This window comes from Buceros rhinoceros, unplaced genomic scaffold, assembly GCF_000710305.1.
Source record: "Buceros rhinoceros silvestris isolate BGI_N320 unplaced genomic scaffold, ASM71030v1 scaffold12529, whole genome shotgun sequence".
NCBI lineage: Eukaryota > Metazoa > Chordata > Aves > Bucerotiformes > Bucerotidae > Buceros > Buceros rhinoceros.
In genome coordinates, this window is record NW_010432161.1 from 28,273 (window position 1) to 43,367 (window position 15,095).

General features: G+C 50.0%; 1 protein-coding gene across 1 annotated transcript in view; it reads right to left on the reverse strand.

Annotated features, from left to right (window-relative positions):
• Positions 1 to 15,095, reverse strand: part of LOC104500077 (ankyrin-1-like) — a gene marked incomplete at its 3' end in the record, with an annotated part of 51,682 nt that overhangs the window by 27,947 nt on the left and 8,640 nt on the right. The window contains exon 2 of the mRNA XM_010143670.1: positions 11,362 to 11,384. Within this exon, the coding sequence (XP_010141972.1) occupies positions 11,362 to 11,384 (23 nt within the window). The remainder of the gene's footprint in view (positions 1 to 11,361; positions 11,385 to 15,095) is intronic.

The following is a 15,095-nucleotide window of genomic DNA, read 5'->3' on the forward strand; positions in this document are numbered from 1 at the left end:
GGCTGCCTCAGCATAACGCAAACTTTCCCCAGGTGCTGCAGCCACCGGGATAACACACGCACTTGACAAATCCCCAGAAACAACACCTGTGCCCTCCAATCCTTTTGGGGCTACCTCCTACCATACCTAAGAGAAAAGCAGTGTTAAAGTGCTCATGAGTTTGCTCACCTGCTTGCTGAATGGGTGCCCCCTGCTTCCATGGAGAGAGCTCTCTCAGGCAGGGACTAGGATTTAGCTTGGATCTGTGCAGCCTCTGGCAACTGTGAGCACCAGCAGCGGTGACTTTCACAAACCCAGTACAGGCAAACTCAGGGATGGCATAATCTCCCAGTGAGACCTGGAGTTTTGCCTGCAAACAGCCCTCCAGTGACTTCTCTGAGTCTCAGAAGAGGAGCTTGGAGGCAGCAAGAGCTCAGGTCACTGAGGTACCACTGAGGTACCCCACCCCGGGGCTGTCAGTGACATCCACATGGGCTGGTAGGTGCTGGCATGTGGCACACCCACGGATCAGCAGCTGAGGCAGATGGGCCTGTCACGGGGCACTAGATTTCTGTCCTGAGGCAACTGTACGGAGCTCACAGGGTTAACTCTACTATCCGTCACATCTCTATAGCTCTAGAAGTGAAGTCGATTGCAGACGCAGGAGCGCAGGAGCGTTTCTCCCTGTGCTGTCCTGAGGTGGCTCTGGGATGAGACTCGGCAGCTCTGGTGCCTCAGTGCCGCTGCACTCCAGCTTTACACCCCAGATAGAAACACCAAATTCCTGCGGCCACTGCAGGCAGAGTCAGCGGGGCAGAGAGAAGCTCTCTGTCAGAAATTTAGAGGGAAGAGGAGGTCTCTAAAGAAAACTACTCCTTCAGCTATGCAGAGTTTTGGTTTTTCAAGTGACAAAGTTCCACCGCTGACCTTTGGAGAAACTCTTCAGCTGCACTGTGATGTAGCTGTGAAGGAACGCAAGGCTCCTTCCTCCGTGTTGTTATCTTCCATGTAACTAGAGAAAGTCATCTCCCAGCACCAGGCACTCTGCTGGCTGCTGCTAGTCTGGACTCAGCTGTTCCTTTCCTTTCCTTTAAGGGAACGGGGAGTCTAGCATGTGCAGCAGAGAACCTGAAAACATACTACCCTGTAGGGGAGCAAATAACTTTCTGTAACAGTGGGCTTCCATACCTGGAGGAAACTGCATGTGTTTTTGTTCGGGGAACGAAGGGCAGCCCTTCCTGCATTCAGCACGTCCCCTCTCTGCTTACAGAGGAAAGCAGCCTCTGTGTCCCTGTCACCTGCCGAGGCTCCAAGGAGCAGCCAGACTTCCTGCTTCTAGTCAACAAGCTGTTATCTTAGGAAATGTGATGCAGTCTTACAGCTGAGTCAGCAACAGAAGCTGAGTATTTTAAATCCTTAGCGATTCTGCTACTGCTGCCCAGCCGTGGATAACGGAAGGTACTCAGATTCACGAAAGAAGAGAGCTGGGACGAAAAACATTGCTGCTGTCAGGCTGCTTCCCCCTGTTAAGAGAGAACAGCAGTGATGCAGGCATAAACAAGCAGGTAACAATGCTCTGCAGTGCTGAACTAGGATTCTGCTGCTCGGAGCAGGCAGACCTCTGAGCACAGCAAGGCTGAGGCTTCCTTTCCTGGGGCATTTGTGGCTTCTGTCACAATGATCCATAACTTCACAGGAGTCCATAGGAGCTGCTCGTGCCTCACCTCTCAGATGGCTAACCCTCAGCTTCCAAAGTGCTGGAATCATCAGCCACAAGCAACAGACGAAGCATGTGAAAGGTCCACACCAACACTTGCTCTTCTGCTTCCTGTCAAAGCAGGAGCTATGCAATGTTAGGTGGCGGGAAGGGGACAAAGATTTGCTATGCACAGATTTTCCAGCCCTTGCTCTCTCCCTAGTTGCTTCTCCACCTGCTTCGTTGCCGTGGAAGGAGAAGCCAATTTACAAGTACTCCTCCCCAAACCAGTCTAAAACCAGCACTCGGGAGCACAGGACAAACGAAAACTTGCAAAGAATCCAATGGACTGGGTTTGCAAAGCTCAGCAGCTAACAGACGTAAGAAATCTCTCCCCATCCTACCCCTGACGTAAGAAACCATTTCATGGCCATTCATCAGTTCAGGACTATCTGAATAGATGTACTTCAGGTTGTGCTGAACTGCGCACGCTTGCCTCCAAAGGCATGATTTTTGAGATGCAGCAGCCTGCTCTCTTACTCCGAGAGCTGCCTTATGCCAGCATAACCACGGTTGAGTTCCTGGAGAGGAAGCAGCCCGAGCCCAAAATCAGGACATTTAGGAAGCCCTTTGCCCCTCCCTACAAGGATACTGAGCAGACAGACAGCTTCACTGCATGTGCCTCTGGCATCTTAAGACATGAGTCAGAAGGTGTTCTTTTTGCTCGGGTGACCCAGGCAATGCAACTGAAAATTTCATCACACCAATTTATCTTATTTATACACATTCAGGCACAAAACCTCAGGAAATCAGATTCACATGAAGGAGTGCAGAGCTCCCAAAGGAATACTCACGGCCCATAGTTTATGCTATGGCTTAGTTCTGTGCTGTCCTGGCTGCAAAGATTTCTGCACACAAAGAAAGCAACGTCTGCATGCAGCTCTCCTATCCAGTGGACCAGAAGACATCCACTGTTTTTCCTTCCTGTTAGAGACCAGGAAGTTCTGAGAGCAAAAAGCATCACCTAACTCAGCCTAGATCTAAAACAAAATCCCAGTTCTGGGAGTTTGGCATTATGCCCACAATATATGGGCTAAGGGCAAATCACTTCTTAATTACTGCTTACAGTGCAGATTTCTGCTTTCCCTCAGGCAGGTACCAACCTGAAAGATGTAACAAGGCCCTTATCAGGCTGCAGTTAATCCACCCCAGCTATTGACCCTATTGGATCGACCGGTCCTGGGGTAACTGCGAGATTACAGGTCCACTGAGACGCCTGAATGTTATGCCTATTCGGGGTTCTCAGGACAGAGAGACATCCAGCACTTGGCTGTGGTGCTTGCCTGGAGGCAGTGCAGACTGACCTCCTGTGAGAGCAGATGACTGCGTAGTCTCCACCTGGCAGGTTGCACTCTGCTCCTCTTGTAAAGAAATCTTCTGCTCTGCTGCTGAGCATCGACGAGACGTGAGAAGAGATGCACTACGGGACAGCAAGAACTCAGATCTCACCCCACACTTTGAATGTGCCTTTTTTTCTCAGCAGCCACCCGGTCTTTGAGATCCTGCAACACGCCTAGATGTTATAGTGTGCACCAAGATCTTCTTGCTTGGTCATGTTAGTTCGTGGCAAGAAGTTAGAAAACATTTCTGTAAACCTCTTTGTCAAAATATTTTCTTCTGGGTTTGGATCAGCAAGAAAAGCCTTCAACCTCCAGGCACTCTGTGAGGTACGCAATCCCTTCACCTGCTTCTCCAGCAGACCTGCAAGGTTTCCAGCTGACTAAGCAGCTTCTTCCCTCCACCGAGAAACCCTCTTAGAGCAGTAATCCAAATCCTGAGTGACTGTGGGTGACGTGACAGCAAGGCACACTGACCGGCACAACAAATGCAGTAGTAACAGGCCCAAAGGATGCACGTGTTACAAAGGGCAGCTCTGCCACACATTGCCAGCCTATCAATCCTGCTGCTCTCGCTCTTCCTGAAGGCTTAATCCAAGCCTTCGGAACTGAGAAGTTAATGTCCTGAGGCCTGCAGTGCGAGTGCACGTTCCTACTCCTTCCCAGAGTCCAATCCCGCACACACACCTAAGAGCTTGCAAGCCTGTGCCTTTGTCCAACGCCTTGCTGAGCAATCAAAGGAGCCAAATGCTTTTTTTTTGGTCGCATATCCATCCATGTTCTGATGGCTACACACAACTTCTCTGCATTATTAGCTCTTCCAGATACCATTGATTCATCTATTTCTTGAGCATCCTTGGCATGCCTGGACAAACTGATAAGAACATTACAGCAAGAAGAGCCCACGCCACTGCATCCTGCTCACGATACAACAGCCTGCACCTTTCTCCAGTTACTGCAATGCTCTGAAGAACCGTTTGGCACATCTGCAGAACATCCACTTGAAATCTTGAAACTGAGGAGTTCCATTTAAGGGTAATTAATGAATGATTCAGAAGCGATGTGCACATCTCTGCTGTATGCCCACCACCCCGCTCTCATGGATCAGCATTTAGGATGATTTCATCACACAGTAGCTTTTCCTAAGGTCTAATTCAATTACATAAGATGCCTCTGGATGAGAGCAGCAGAGTCCCAGAGCCCCAGAACTACTCCCTCATACACTGCTGCTTTGGAAAGTGAGCAATTGTGCAGGACCGGAGTGAGGACAGAGCTCCACTGACCTAGCAGAGTTAATGGGAGTCTCACTATTGTTCTAAAATTGAAGGAGATCAACTACTTCATTTCTCCCAGTGGACTGTTTTCACTGAATGTCTGCAGTATCAGCACTTTTCCCTGGCCTCAGCAGTAAAAATTTGGGAACGAAGCCTCTCTGGGGCCTGCCCCTCAAAGCTCTGTCAGCTACCATGTGGGGGTAGGAGGTGTGGGGGTGTTTACAGCTGGAAGTGAACTTTCATTGCCACCTGCAAAACACCAGTGCAACTGCTCCTTTTCACAACCTAGATGAATCCTTCTCTGGAGAGTGGGATCTGAACAAATCACACTCTCTCCAGCTCTGCTTTTAAAGGTGCCCACCACACACCCATAACTTGAAATCTCCCAGCAGGACAAAGCTTCTAGCAGTCACCATCGCTACCCCACAGGTACAGATAAAACTGTGCTACCACTGGACACATCAAGTGTGCGCTCTGCAACACAGCAGCCACGAAACAGCCCTGATACATTTGCAAGAGATTCACAGTGTCTCCTTTATGTGCTTCTTAGGATAGTGTAAGACTCTGCACCGGGAAGGCTGAACCTCTGTGCTGCAGCGCTCGGCACCCACACCGGTGCTGACCCCGCCATGTCACAGACAGCTTTTCCAAAATCTCCCCCACAAACCTACTCTATGAGCCTCATTTAGGCAACTCTTGTTTGGAATTCACAGAGCTCCCACACAAAGACTTCCTCTTACCACTGTTTCCCTGAGCCAGTCCCCACCGTTCTGCCCCTCAAATGTACTGTAAAAATGCAACTCCACGGTGTGGGGCAGTCAGGACACCACACTACATCCAAAGAAAAGAGGAGAGACTCTTCCCGTAACTCACTTAACAACTAACTTACTGTTCTTTTCTTCAAATGTTATCCAAATGTTGGAAAACAAGCTCTGGCCTCCTGGAACAGCAGCCTTTCTCCTGCCACATCAGGCAAATGCTTTTGAACTCACCATCAGGATCGTGGGGCCATTTGCAGGCTCAGCCCAGGCAGCAACATGAAACAGAGAAGAAATGTTTATTCAGAGATCGCCGTTGTCAGGAAAGGGCTCTCTGAGCAGCTCGAGAGTTGGAGGCTGTTAGCCTGACAGCGTGAGGACCTCAGGGGACAGGCACTGCACCCCTGACTTCCAAAAGAGGCCAGCGGTCAAGTTCAGAGAAAGGCACAACAACGATGAGAAATGACGGAGGAATCCCAACCACACGAGTACTTAGGCACCACACACGAACTCGCAGAACCCCTCTTAACCAAGGAGTCAAAGAGGCCTCTGCGAAGCTTGCCCAAGGCAACCTGCTTGGTGGCCATACTTGCCCCGCAGCTTCACATGCCTGTAAAAGTATACAGAGATGGGACAGGCTTCACAGATTTCCGGGCACACTGCCTTTGACCACATCCCCCCTTGCCACCCCAGGCAGCATGGAGACCTTCTGCAGAGAGATCACACATCAGACAGACCAGGACGTGTGCTGAAGTGCCCTTGCTGCAGGGAGTTCAGGACAGCATGCTCTTGGAGTCACACTTGCTTGAAATTTCCTTCAGCCAAGACATACAGTGAGCCTAAATCAGCATCTAGAGAGGCTCAGCCGGCTTCCCAGAGCATCAGTACTGCTGTACCGAGGCCACTCCAACTGCTCCAGCAAGCGCCATCGGCTTCCCTACCCAGAGGATGCAGGGTAGCAGCAAGGACACAGCAGCAACACAGTGGGCAGCCCGAGGACATCTGTTCATTCTCCTCTGCTCTCCCAGTTGTGAGATGTCAGCAGAGAAACGGGGAGCAGGCTGCTCTCAAGGCTGGCAGGTGCCAGTCCCCAAGCTCTGCCCATCCATCCAGCACACACTGAAACCCACAGGCCCAGCATCAGTAGCGCCACTGCAGCGGTACCCGTAAAGGTACCTGTAAAAGGAGGAAGCCTCGACAGAGGGTGTTGAGGAAGGACATCACACCCTCCCTCACATTTTAATCTGCTCCCGAGCCAGCAGAGTAGTACAGACTGACTGTATTCACTCAGTTACCCGCAGCGAAGTTGTGGATGCCCCATCACTGGAAGCATTCAAGGTCAGGTTGGACAGGGCTTGGAGGAACCCCATCTAGTGAAAGATATCCCTACCCACGGCAGGGGGTTGGACTAGATGATCTTTAAAGGTTCTTTCCAACACAAACTGTTCTGTGAATGCATGATTCTATGATTATTAGAGAGTAAAGCACAGGTAGAAGTGAAATGGAGCAAAAATGGGACCAAGGAATAGCGCTTCCTGCATCAGCTTACCCTGATCTAAACTCTGGAAAACTTGTGCATGTCAGCAGCGGATGGCAGTTCTTGCCTCAGTCCAGCATTCAATTCTGCATTGCAGAGCAGGACCAGGCAGAGTTTAGGGAAGAGGCACCCAGGCAGCAGTGGAGATCCCCAAAGTGCTCCTATTAATCCATGCTACAGAAGAAATCGGGTTTTGTTCTCCCACAGGTCTCCTGCAGCCTGGCAGCAAAATCAGCTCAGAGTTACTTCAGGGTAAACGCGCAAAGAGAAAATTGAATTTATTATAATGACTTTCACAGTCTTTGCTCAACTCCTGTCAGCAACATCCTTCTCTCTTCCTTGCTGCTCCTCTGATGTGCACCCCAGGTCCTCTGCCTGGCACCTGCAGGCACAGGTCAGAACTGTGGTGGTAACGTAAATACAGTCTGGGAAAATACCGTCACCTGCTGCCGTAAGAAGCTCCTGAGAGTGTGGACTCCTGCACACACAGACCAGACACAGCCAGATCCTCAGCTAGACCTTCTGCAGGAAATTGCTATTTAAAAAGTCCAACTACGCCTAAGACAAGCCTGCTTTACAGGGCACAGCTGGTGCCCTGTGGAAAGGGGAACTTTGCCGGACTCTCAGAGATGAGCGACAGAAGTGCACTTTTTTTGCACTTTCCATAGAATGGTTTGGGTTGGAAGGGACCTTAGAGATCATCTAGTTCCACATCCCTTCCACTTCAAGAGCATGATTTCAGAGCTATTACACAGAAAATAGATACATCTGTTGGAATGCCCCTGCCTGTGGAAGCACTGGGTGCCCAGCCCCACTGGGGAGTCCAGTCGAGCCCTGGGGAAGCAGAGAAGATAAAACTGGGTACATGGAAGCAATGACAACAGAAAGCATCTTTTGTAGCAGATGAGTTTGTAAGTGATTCAGGTGATTGCACAGGAACTTGACGGTTTACCACACCCGCCACAAACTATGGTACGGCAATATACTGCCACCTCATCGTCTCCTTTAGTCTGCAGTGGCCAACAGCACCGAGGCCACGGGACTGACGGTTGTCTACGCTGTGGCAGCACAAGGAGCAGGCAGGGTGCACAGAACTGCTTTCCTTCATCCAACCATCTGGCTGTTCCTGAGGGCCCACCACCACATCCCCTGCGGACATTTGTTATCTGCATGTCTGAGTAAGTCACCCACGTGCTTGTCCCCTCAGCAGACACTGGCTGGAGATGTCAGGACCACCCAAAGAGGAATGCGCACAAAACAGCACTGGATTCCCAGGGGCAATTTCACAGCATGAAATAAGGGGGCTGGGGCATTTTGCCAAGCAAGCACAGCTTGACAGACTAACAGCGAGGGCCAGCAGCAGACCCCTTGATCATGCTGCTGTAGCATGCTGCCCAGCCAGACCGATGCCATATTTTCACAGAGTTTGAAGCTCAGCTTTATGTTCACTCCTGGAAATCCACTGTATCCAGCACGTGCAGAGCTGCAGGGGACAGAAGAGGCACGTGAGGCAGACATCCCGAGGGTGAGCTCACCATAGCAGTGTTAGGCACCTACAGGGTCAACACTTGAAGCAGGGTTTGCTGCCTTGTTTCCCTTGAGAGAAACAAACATTTCTAAGGGTATAATTCAGCTGACCTACTTCCACGTGCAGTGCAGCATGGGAAAGACTCCCTCCCTCTCTCCCAGACTGGAGGGAGCTGAGGTGAGCAATTCAGATGCAGAGGTGTTCATCACGGCACCCCTAAACTGGGGCAGAACGTCCCATTACACAGCAAGAGATCCACACGCCACTGGCAGCACCAGGCATGCTCATGGCTGTGATGACACTGGATGCCGATGTGTGGAGAGCAGCCCTGCTCTAGCCCAATACACCCAGAAACACACAATCCCATCCCAGAAACATCCAAAGCCTCTCAGCTGCCGCTGCCATGGCAACGCCAGAGAGAAACCGCCAGCCTTTGATGTGCTGATCTGTTTAAAGCATGCAAAATGCCATTCAGAAGCTGGGGAGCTGCACAGAGGAGCACCTGACTGCCCTGGAGATGGAAGACTCTCCAAGGAGCAAGGATTGATGCACACTGGCAGATACCGCTGCCGTCTCCCGCCACCGCAGGTCATTACCAGCATGCTGTTGTTTCTGTGCTCCAGCTCACCCACTTAGTGGAGTTTAATATTTAACATCAGACAAGCTGCTGCTTCACGGGGTAATTTGGGTTATTAATAAAAAATCCCCCTTCCACCCCCCAATGATTCAAAAATAAGGTGCTGTTACTCCAGGTTATCAGTGCCTCAGCAAGTGCTGGGAACTGAGCACCACAAGAGTGCTGGCCACAGAGCAGTTAATGGGAAATCAGGAAGGGTTGTCCCAGGCCATAGAAAAGCCAGCAGAGCCAAGTAACATGCAGCATAACGCTGTCCCCACCTCCCACCGCATCACAGGCAGAGGAGGAGGAAGTAATTCCGAGTGACGGGCTACGCAAACCACAGGAAGAAAAGGCTGTTTCATCCTCTCTCCAGCAGCTCGTAGAGATCCCCTGCCTTGCAAGGACACCTCCAAGCTCAGAAGGCCTGCACCACTGCTTACCTTCAAAGATGAATATTCTTGTAGCATTTAGCACTATGGTTCTCTGAGGCTCTGCAAAAACCCAGTGCTGTCAGTGGCAGGAAACGCTAGAGACGCCGACCCCTGCACAACACGTGCCCTTACTGAGCTCCCACCTTACGGTGGTTCACTACAGCCCAAGAAGCTCTGACATGTGAGGGCACAGAGGAAGATGAGAAACATTTGAGAAGGTTTTATGCCAGAGTTCTGACGGCATTTGCTTTACTATACGAAACGGAGAAACTGAAGTAGCCTCCTACAGAGGGAACATCTATGTCCTGCACTCTGCCACTTCCGCCACTGTCAAGACTCAGCCTAGTCCACAAATGAAAGTTTCCTCTATGTCTGTCTGCCCTCTCGCTAGCGTTCCCACAGCCAGAGTATGAGGAGGCAGACTTCATCAGACCACAGAACGCCACAGAGAACCCCAGGAACTGAAGAAACACGACACTTGAAGGAAGCAGAAAGCCACTGCCTGATGAAGAGTTTGGCTGATCAGAGAAGTCAATCCACATAGATGCACATGTGTGCAGGCGCGCACACACACTCTCTTGATAAAGCATCACAGGATTTTGGCAGCAACTATAGAGGATGCAGGATACCAGGCTCAGAAAGGCAGAATCTAAACCCTTTAGATTCCCCCCTTTTAACTCCCGGGAGTATAAGGGAAGACTAAGCACCTGCTTTACTGTGGATACTCTGGCTGTGTGTGTCTGTGAATGGAATTAAAGAGTAAAAAAATCCTGTTAATTATTTCCTCTTTTAGCTTCCTCAAGTTCTTTTCGAAGGAAAAGAGGACCCACTTTCACCTGCCAGCAGACAGAGGTCGAGAAACATGGTTTGGCCAGGATGCTCACTGAGGCAGAGACAGGAGAGCACGCCGGCTTCGTTAGAGCTGCTTTTCTGCCTTACCTGCTGACCACGTTTTGGGATGTGGGCCTGCTGGAAGCCACCACTGTTGTAGTCTTTTCTCCTACCTCTTTGCAACCCTTAGTGGCCCTTCAGAGGCACAACATGCTCCAAACAACATATTTGTATGCATGTTTTTTCATGCTGATCTTCGAAAACGTAGCCAAAATTAGGTCCTTGTTTTCGTGGATGGGCACCCAAAGAGATTCCTTGAATCTCTTGGGTTTCGGCAGCTCCCAATCACATCACTGGCATGTCATGCACCTCTCTTAATTTAAACATAAAAATTGTATATGCGTATTTTTCAGGCACATTTCATCATTAAACAAGCCTAATATTATCCCAGTAACCTGCTGGCAAAGCTTGGCAGTAAACAGCAGACAGCTTGAGGGTGGGGAGCTAACTGCAGTGGCTGCAGCTCCAGAAAGAGGACAAAAAGCCTGGACTTGCTTTGTTTGTTTTTTCTAGAAATATCACAAGAACAATACAGGATATTCTGAAGCTCCTTCCTCTGGTGAACTATTTTTTTTTCTCCCAGTACATTACAATAGATTCTATCTGACAAGAATAAACTACAGGTTTACGTGCTATTACCGGGCACTCTCCATTCTGCTCCTCTGTGGGCAATGCTGCTTTTAGTCACAGCAAAAGGGACGAAAGGCACCACCTCTGCAGAGACAAAGTCTGTTCAGACTGAAACTCCCCATCTGCAATGCCCCTTCCCAGTGAATAGACTGTATCTCCAAGCTTCCTAAGGAAGCTGCTTCACCACTGCAGCTGTGAGCGGAGCCTCTGGATCCGCTTGCTCCACGTGTCCTCGCAGCACTCTTAGCTCGGAAGCAGGACTAAAGGGAAGTGAATTAGTGGAAGATGCCAGCTCCTCTGCCCAAATACCTGCCATTTACCCACAGTGTCTGTGGCAGACGAAATGCTCCTCATGTGATGCCTCTGCTGCTGCTGACAGTGGTGCCACGTAGCGTGTTGAGAGGCCGCACGGGGAGGTGCTGCCGGTCCCCGCAGAAACGTTGTGAGGAGACAGTGACTGCTGCCTCACACTTTGGACGGAGAGAGGGTGATCTTGCCTCTGCCTGCCTGAGCTGCTGCTGGCCTTGGAGAACTGCTCTGGGAGGTCCGAGAGGCATGTCTCACCACAGGTTTTGAGGAGTGTTGCTGATACAGTACTGATGGGCAGCAGATATTTTTTACTTTTCTCCTGCGATACTGCACTCCTCTTACTGCAATATCAGCTCTGCAGCCATTTGACGGCGGGCTTGACAGGAAGATTTTTCCCAGCACCCGCAGAAGGGGGTCAGCCTGCTGACCACCATGTTGCTCTTTAACAGAAGCACGTTGCTATGCATCAGTGTGGTGGCATGTCCAAGCTGCGTGTGAAGAGAGCTGCCATGCCACGCTCCGCTGAGCAATTCTTGCTCGGACCAAATCTACTGTCACTGTTAGCTCAGATAATTCTGACAGGAAAGGAGCTGAAAAATAAAAAAAACTTGGAAAATTATAGCCTGCAGGCCAAATAGACCTCACGCAGGCATCTCCTAGAGCTGAAATACCCTCAATGGAGGAGGGAAAGACAGAAAGAAAGAAGGAAAAAAAAAAAACCCAAACTCACACCAAAACAAGAGAATTCACAAAAGATTTGCAAGTCAAGGACACTGGATTAGTGAAGTTTAGCAATTTATTTAAGAACACGCTATTTACCCTATAACCAAATCCATGGAAATAGTTTACATTAGAACACTCTTGATTCAAACAGCAGAGTAAGAAGCTAGAAAAAGAAGAGGTGTGCATACGAGTACAGCACACAGTAAAGGCTCACACTTCAGCAGAGTGCAGCTGATTCCCCGTCAGACCAAAGGAAGATCCTTTCACTCCCTCCCCTCCCCATTCAGAGGACTGGAAGAAAGAGCTTGGCTGACACCTCTTCTCTGCCTAAAGCTCTTTGACAGATGCTCTCCAGCGGAAGCAAGGGACGGCCCAAAGCAGCCACTTCTCTGCTGCAGCGCTACAGCTTCCTGACACCTGCAAAAAGAGGGACGACTGGCTGGTGAGAATGTGCCCTGTGTTGCGATGCATTTTCACAGTTTTGGAACGCTGCATTTAAGATTTTGTTTCTCCCGGCCAACTAATAAGAGGGGTTAAAAAGGCTGGTAGTACATGCCGATAACACCAGTTCAACTTTTTTTTAAAAAGATTCTAGAGAACAATGGAGTGGAAGGGACTGGCTTGTTTTCGACTCTCCAGTTCCAGCAGCAAAGCCAGTCATGTTCAATGTCCATCCAAAGCATCAGCACAAGAATCTCTTTCTTTCTCCTAAGTCAGAGAGACCAAGCAAGGAGCAGAACAGACTATAGTATGTCCAGCAGCACGGCCAAGGTATACTCCAGGAAACAAGCATGACAACCCCATCACTAGAACATCACCAGCACCTCCCCCAGAAGGCTTGCCGTGAGAGGATCGCACAGGTTGATAGTACATGCTTTAGGAAAATCACCCAGGACTGTCCGGATTTGAACAGGAGACTCCAAGGTCTCTGAGTGCCACTCACAACAGCTAGGCTGTAAAAGACCACTTAAAGGTGGCTATAGAAAAAAAAGAGCATCTCCTGCTCAGCAGCGCAGTTGCTCCAAGCAGAGGAAAGCATACAGGCTGGGACACAGCTCTCAGGCCTGAGGGGCAGAGTCTGCGGATGAGGACACAGGAAGGAGATCAAGCTGCTGAAGTATTTGAAAAGCCATTCAGTTTAACACAACATGTTTGGAGATGGAAGGGTCAGATGTTTGGAAAGCCTAGCACAGCATTTCCCACAACACTCGCCCAAGGCAAGGCTGTGAGCCCCTGCATGAGCAGCGGCTGGTTCAGTTGATCAGAGAGCTGAGCAGACAGCTTAGTGCCTGAGAGGGGAAAGCACAGACACCGCCCTCTATCCTTGCCCAGTGTGTCCCTTAAACCAGATGACAGACCCCAGAGTACCTCCCCACCAGTGCATTAGGATGCCAGGCATCTGCACTGCCAGATGACCCAGGGGCAGAACTGGAACGAGCTCTGCATGGAGCAGGCAGGGTCTTTACTGCCGCGGCCAGCAGTCAGATATCCGCACAGTGCCCATGAGGGCATCCACAGAATGGGGCAGTTCCTTTCCTGCGCTCAGAGATGCTCTCTGCAAGTAAGGAAGCGCACTGTTGAAGCTGCAGCTGTCCTTAGCTCACCCCACACCTGCCTGTCTCACCCCCCAAAACAGCACGTTCTCACAGCATTTATCTTATTCTTCGCTTTGTGCTGTAATCAGCAAGTCCTGGGAAAGACACAATGCTCCCCATTCCAGGCATGGCATCATGACAGAACTAAATGGACTCTGAATGTACTATGCATTTCCTGCAGAGTATCTGGAAGCCTTAGTTTTCTGGACAAATGACATTGTAAAAAGGTGAAAATATTTATTACTCCTTCACAGAGACCATCAGCTTGGTTAAAAATCTAATAACAGTTTACGCTCTGCAAAGGGTTTCAGCACCCTGTTCTCTGCATTTCAGATTCAAAGGTCGAAAATACGCACATGTATGCACCCTAAAACCCTGGAAAGTCCTGTCACCACAGTACAGTGAAGGACCACAGCTTTTATTTCTGCTTGTTGTCTTGCTGCAGTACCTTTTTGCTCAAACACGAGTCTTCTCAGTGCCCTGGACACACACGCACAAATACAAACATGCGCGCGCGCACACTCTCTTTCCTCATCTCTGTATAAATATAGAAACCTTGTCTGTTTTCTAAATGCTCTCCTGCTGCTGCATTCTCTCCCTCCGCCTCCCAAGACACTTTGGTGAATACCTGCTGCTTTGTTTCTGCTGTAGATTTTTGACTGAGGCTGCAACGTTTCGAGGCTGCAGATCTAACACAGTCCCCTACAATTGCAGCCCCTACACAGAAATGTATAGCCCTGGTTTAATGTTTCACCCAGTCAGCAAAACTTGGTTTGCAAATAGGGAGGGAGCTTGAATTTTGCTGCTGTTTGCAGGGTTGTAGTTCTAAACATGACATAACTCAGCTGTGAAAGGAAATGTGAATTTTCAGATGGTTCTGCCGTTCTGAGCAGTCCCCTTACAGAGAGGTGTCAGCAGCTCCCTGCACCCAGGAGGCTGCCCTCTCTGCATCAGCTCTCAGGCTGCTCTAGACAATCCAGGGCTAATGTTTTCAGAATCTAGCCTCATGGCATTTTGAGGGCTGGAGGTGAGGACTGCTGGAGTGATGTAAGTAGGGCAGGGGACCCAGAAATCTCTGCAATCCTTGACCCATCCTTGCATCATACCCCCGGTGATGCTGCACCTTTCCAGACCAGCACAGACAGGGTACATTTCTGAAGAACCTTGACATACTTAGACAATTACAACAAATTAGCATAATTCAGACTAAACTTCTAATTTTAGCACTCTGTAAAACTGCTTTCCTTTGAGCTCAGATCCAACTTGCTGTGCCTCAGCTTCAGCGCACTACAGGCAGCTTCCTACTGTGAATAAACTCAGCCCCACAGGCTATCAAGCACAGGACTTTCACAGAGGGCACCATCCTTTGCTCGTCATCCTGCTGCCAGTGCTCGCTCTAGACGGGGCTCACTCCCTGTACGCACCACCTGCCCTGCCCGGACACGCACCCTGGCCAAGGGACCACGCGCTGAGGATAGGGCACAGTGTGAAAGAATTTGCTCCTGAGACAGATTTCTGAATGCTAGAGGGTTTCAAACACGGCTCACCTCATTCCAGTACCGTGATAACCGGTGGGCTCACCAAGCACAAACAGATGCCATTACTACCTGAATAATTTAAGAGCCTGCAGAGCAGCAGCGCAGAATGGCACCAGCTTCCCCTCGCCGCCTCCTCCTCCACAAGCGAGTCCCTGCGGCAGCAAGGTCTGCCCTGACCCGACATCCCTCG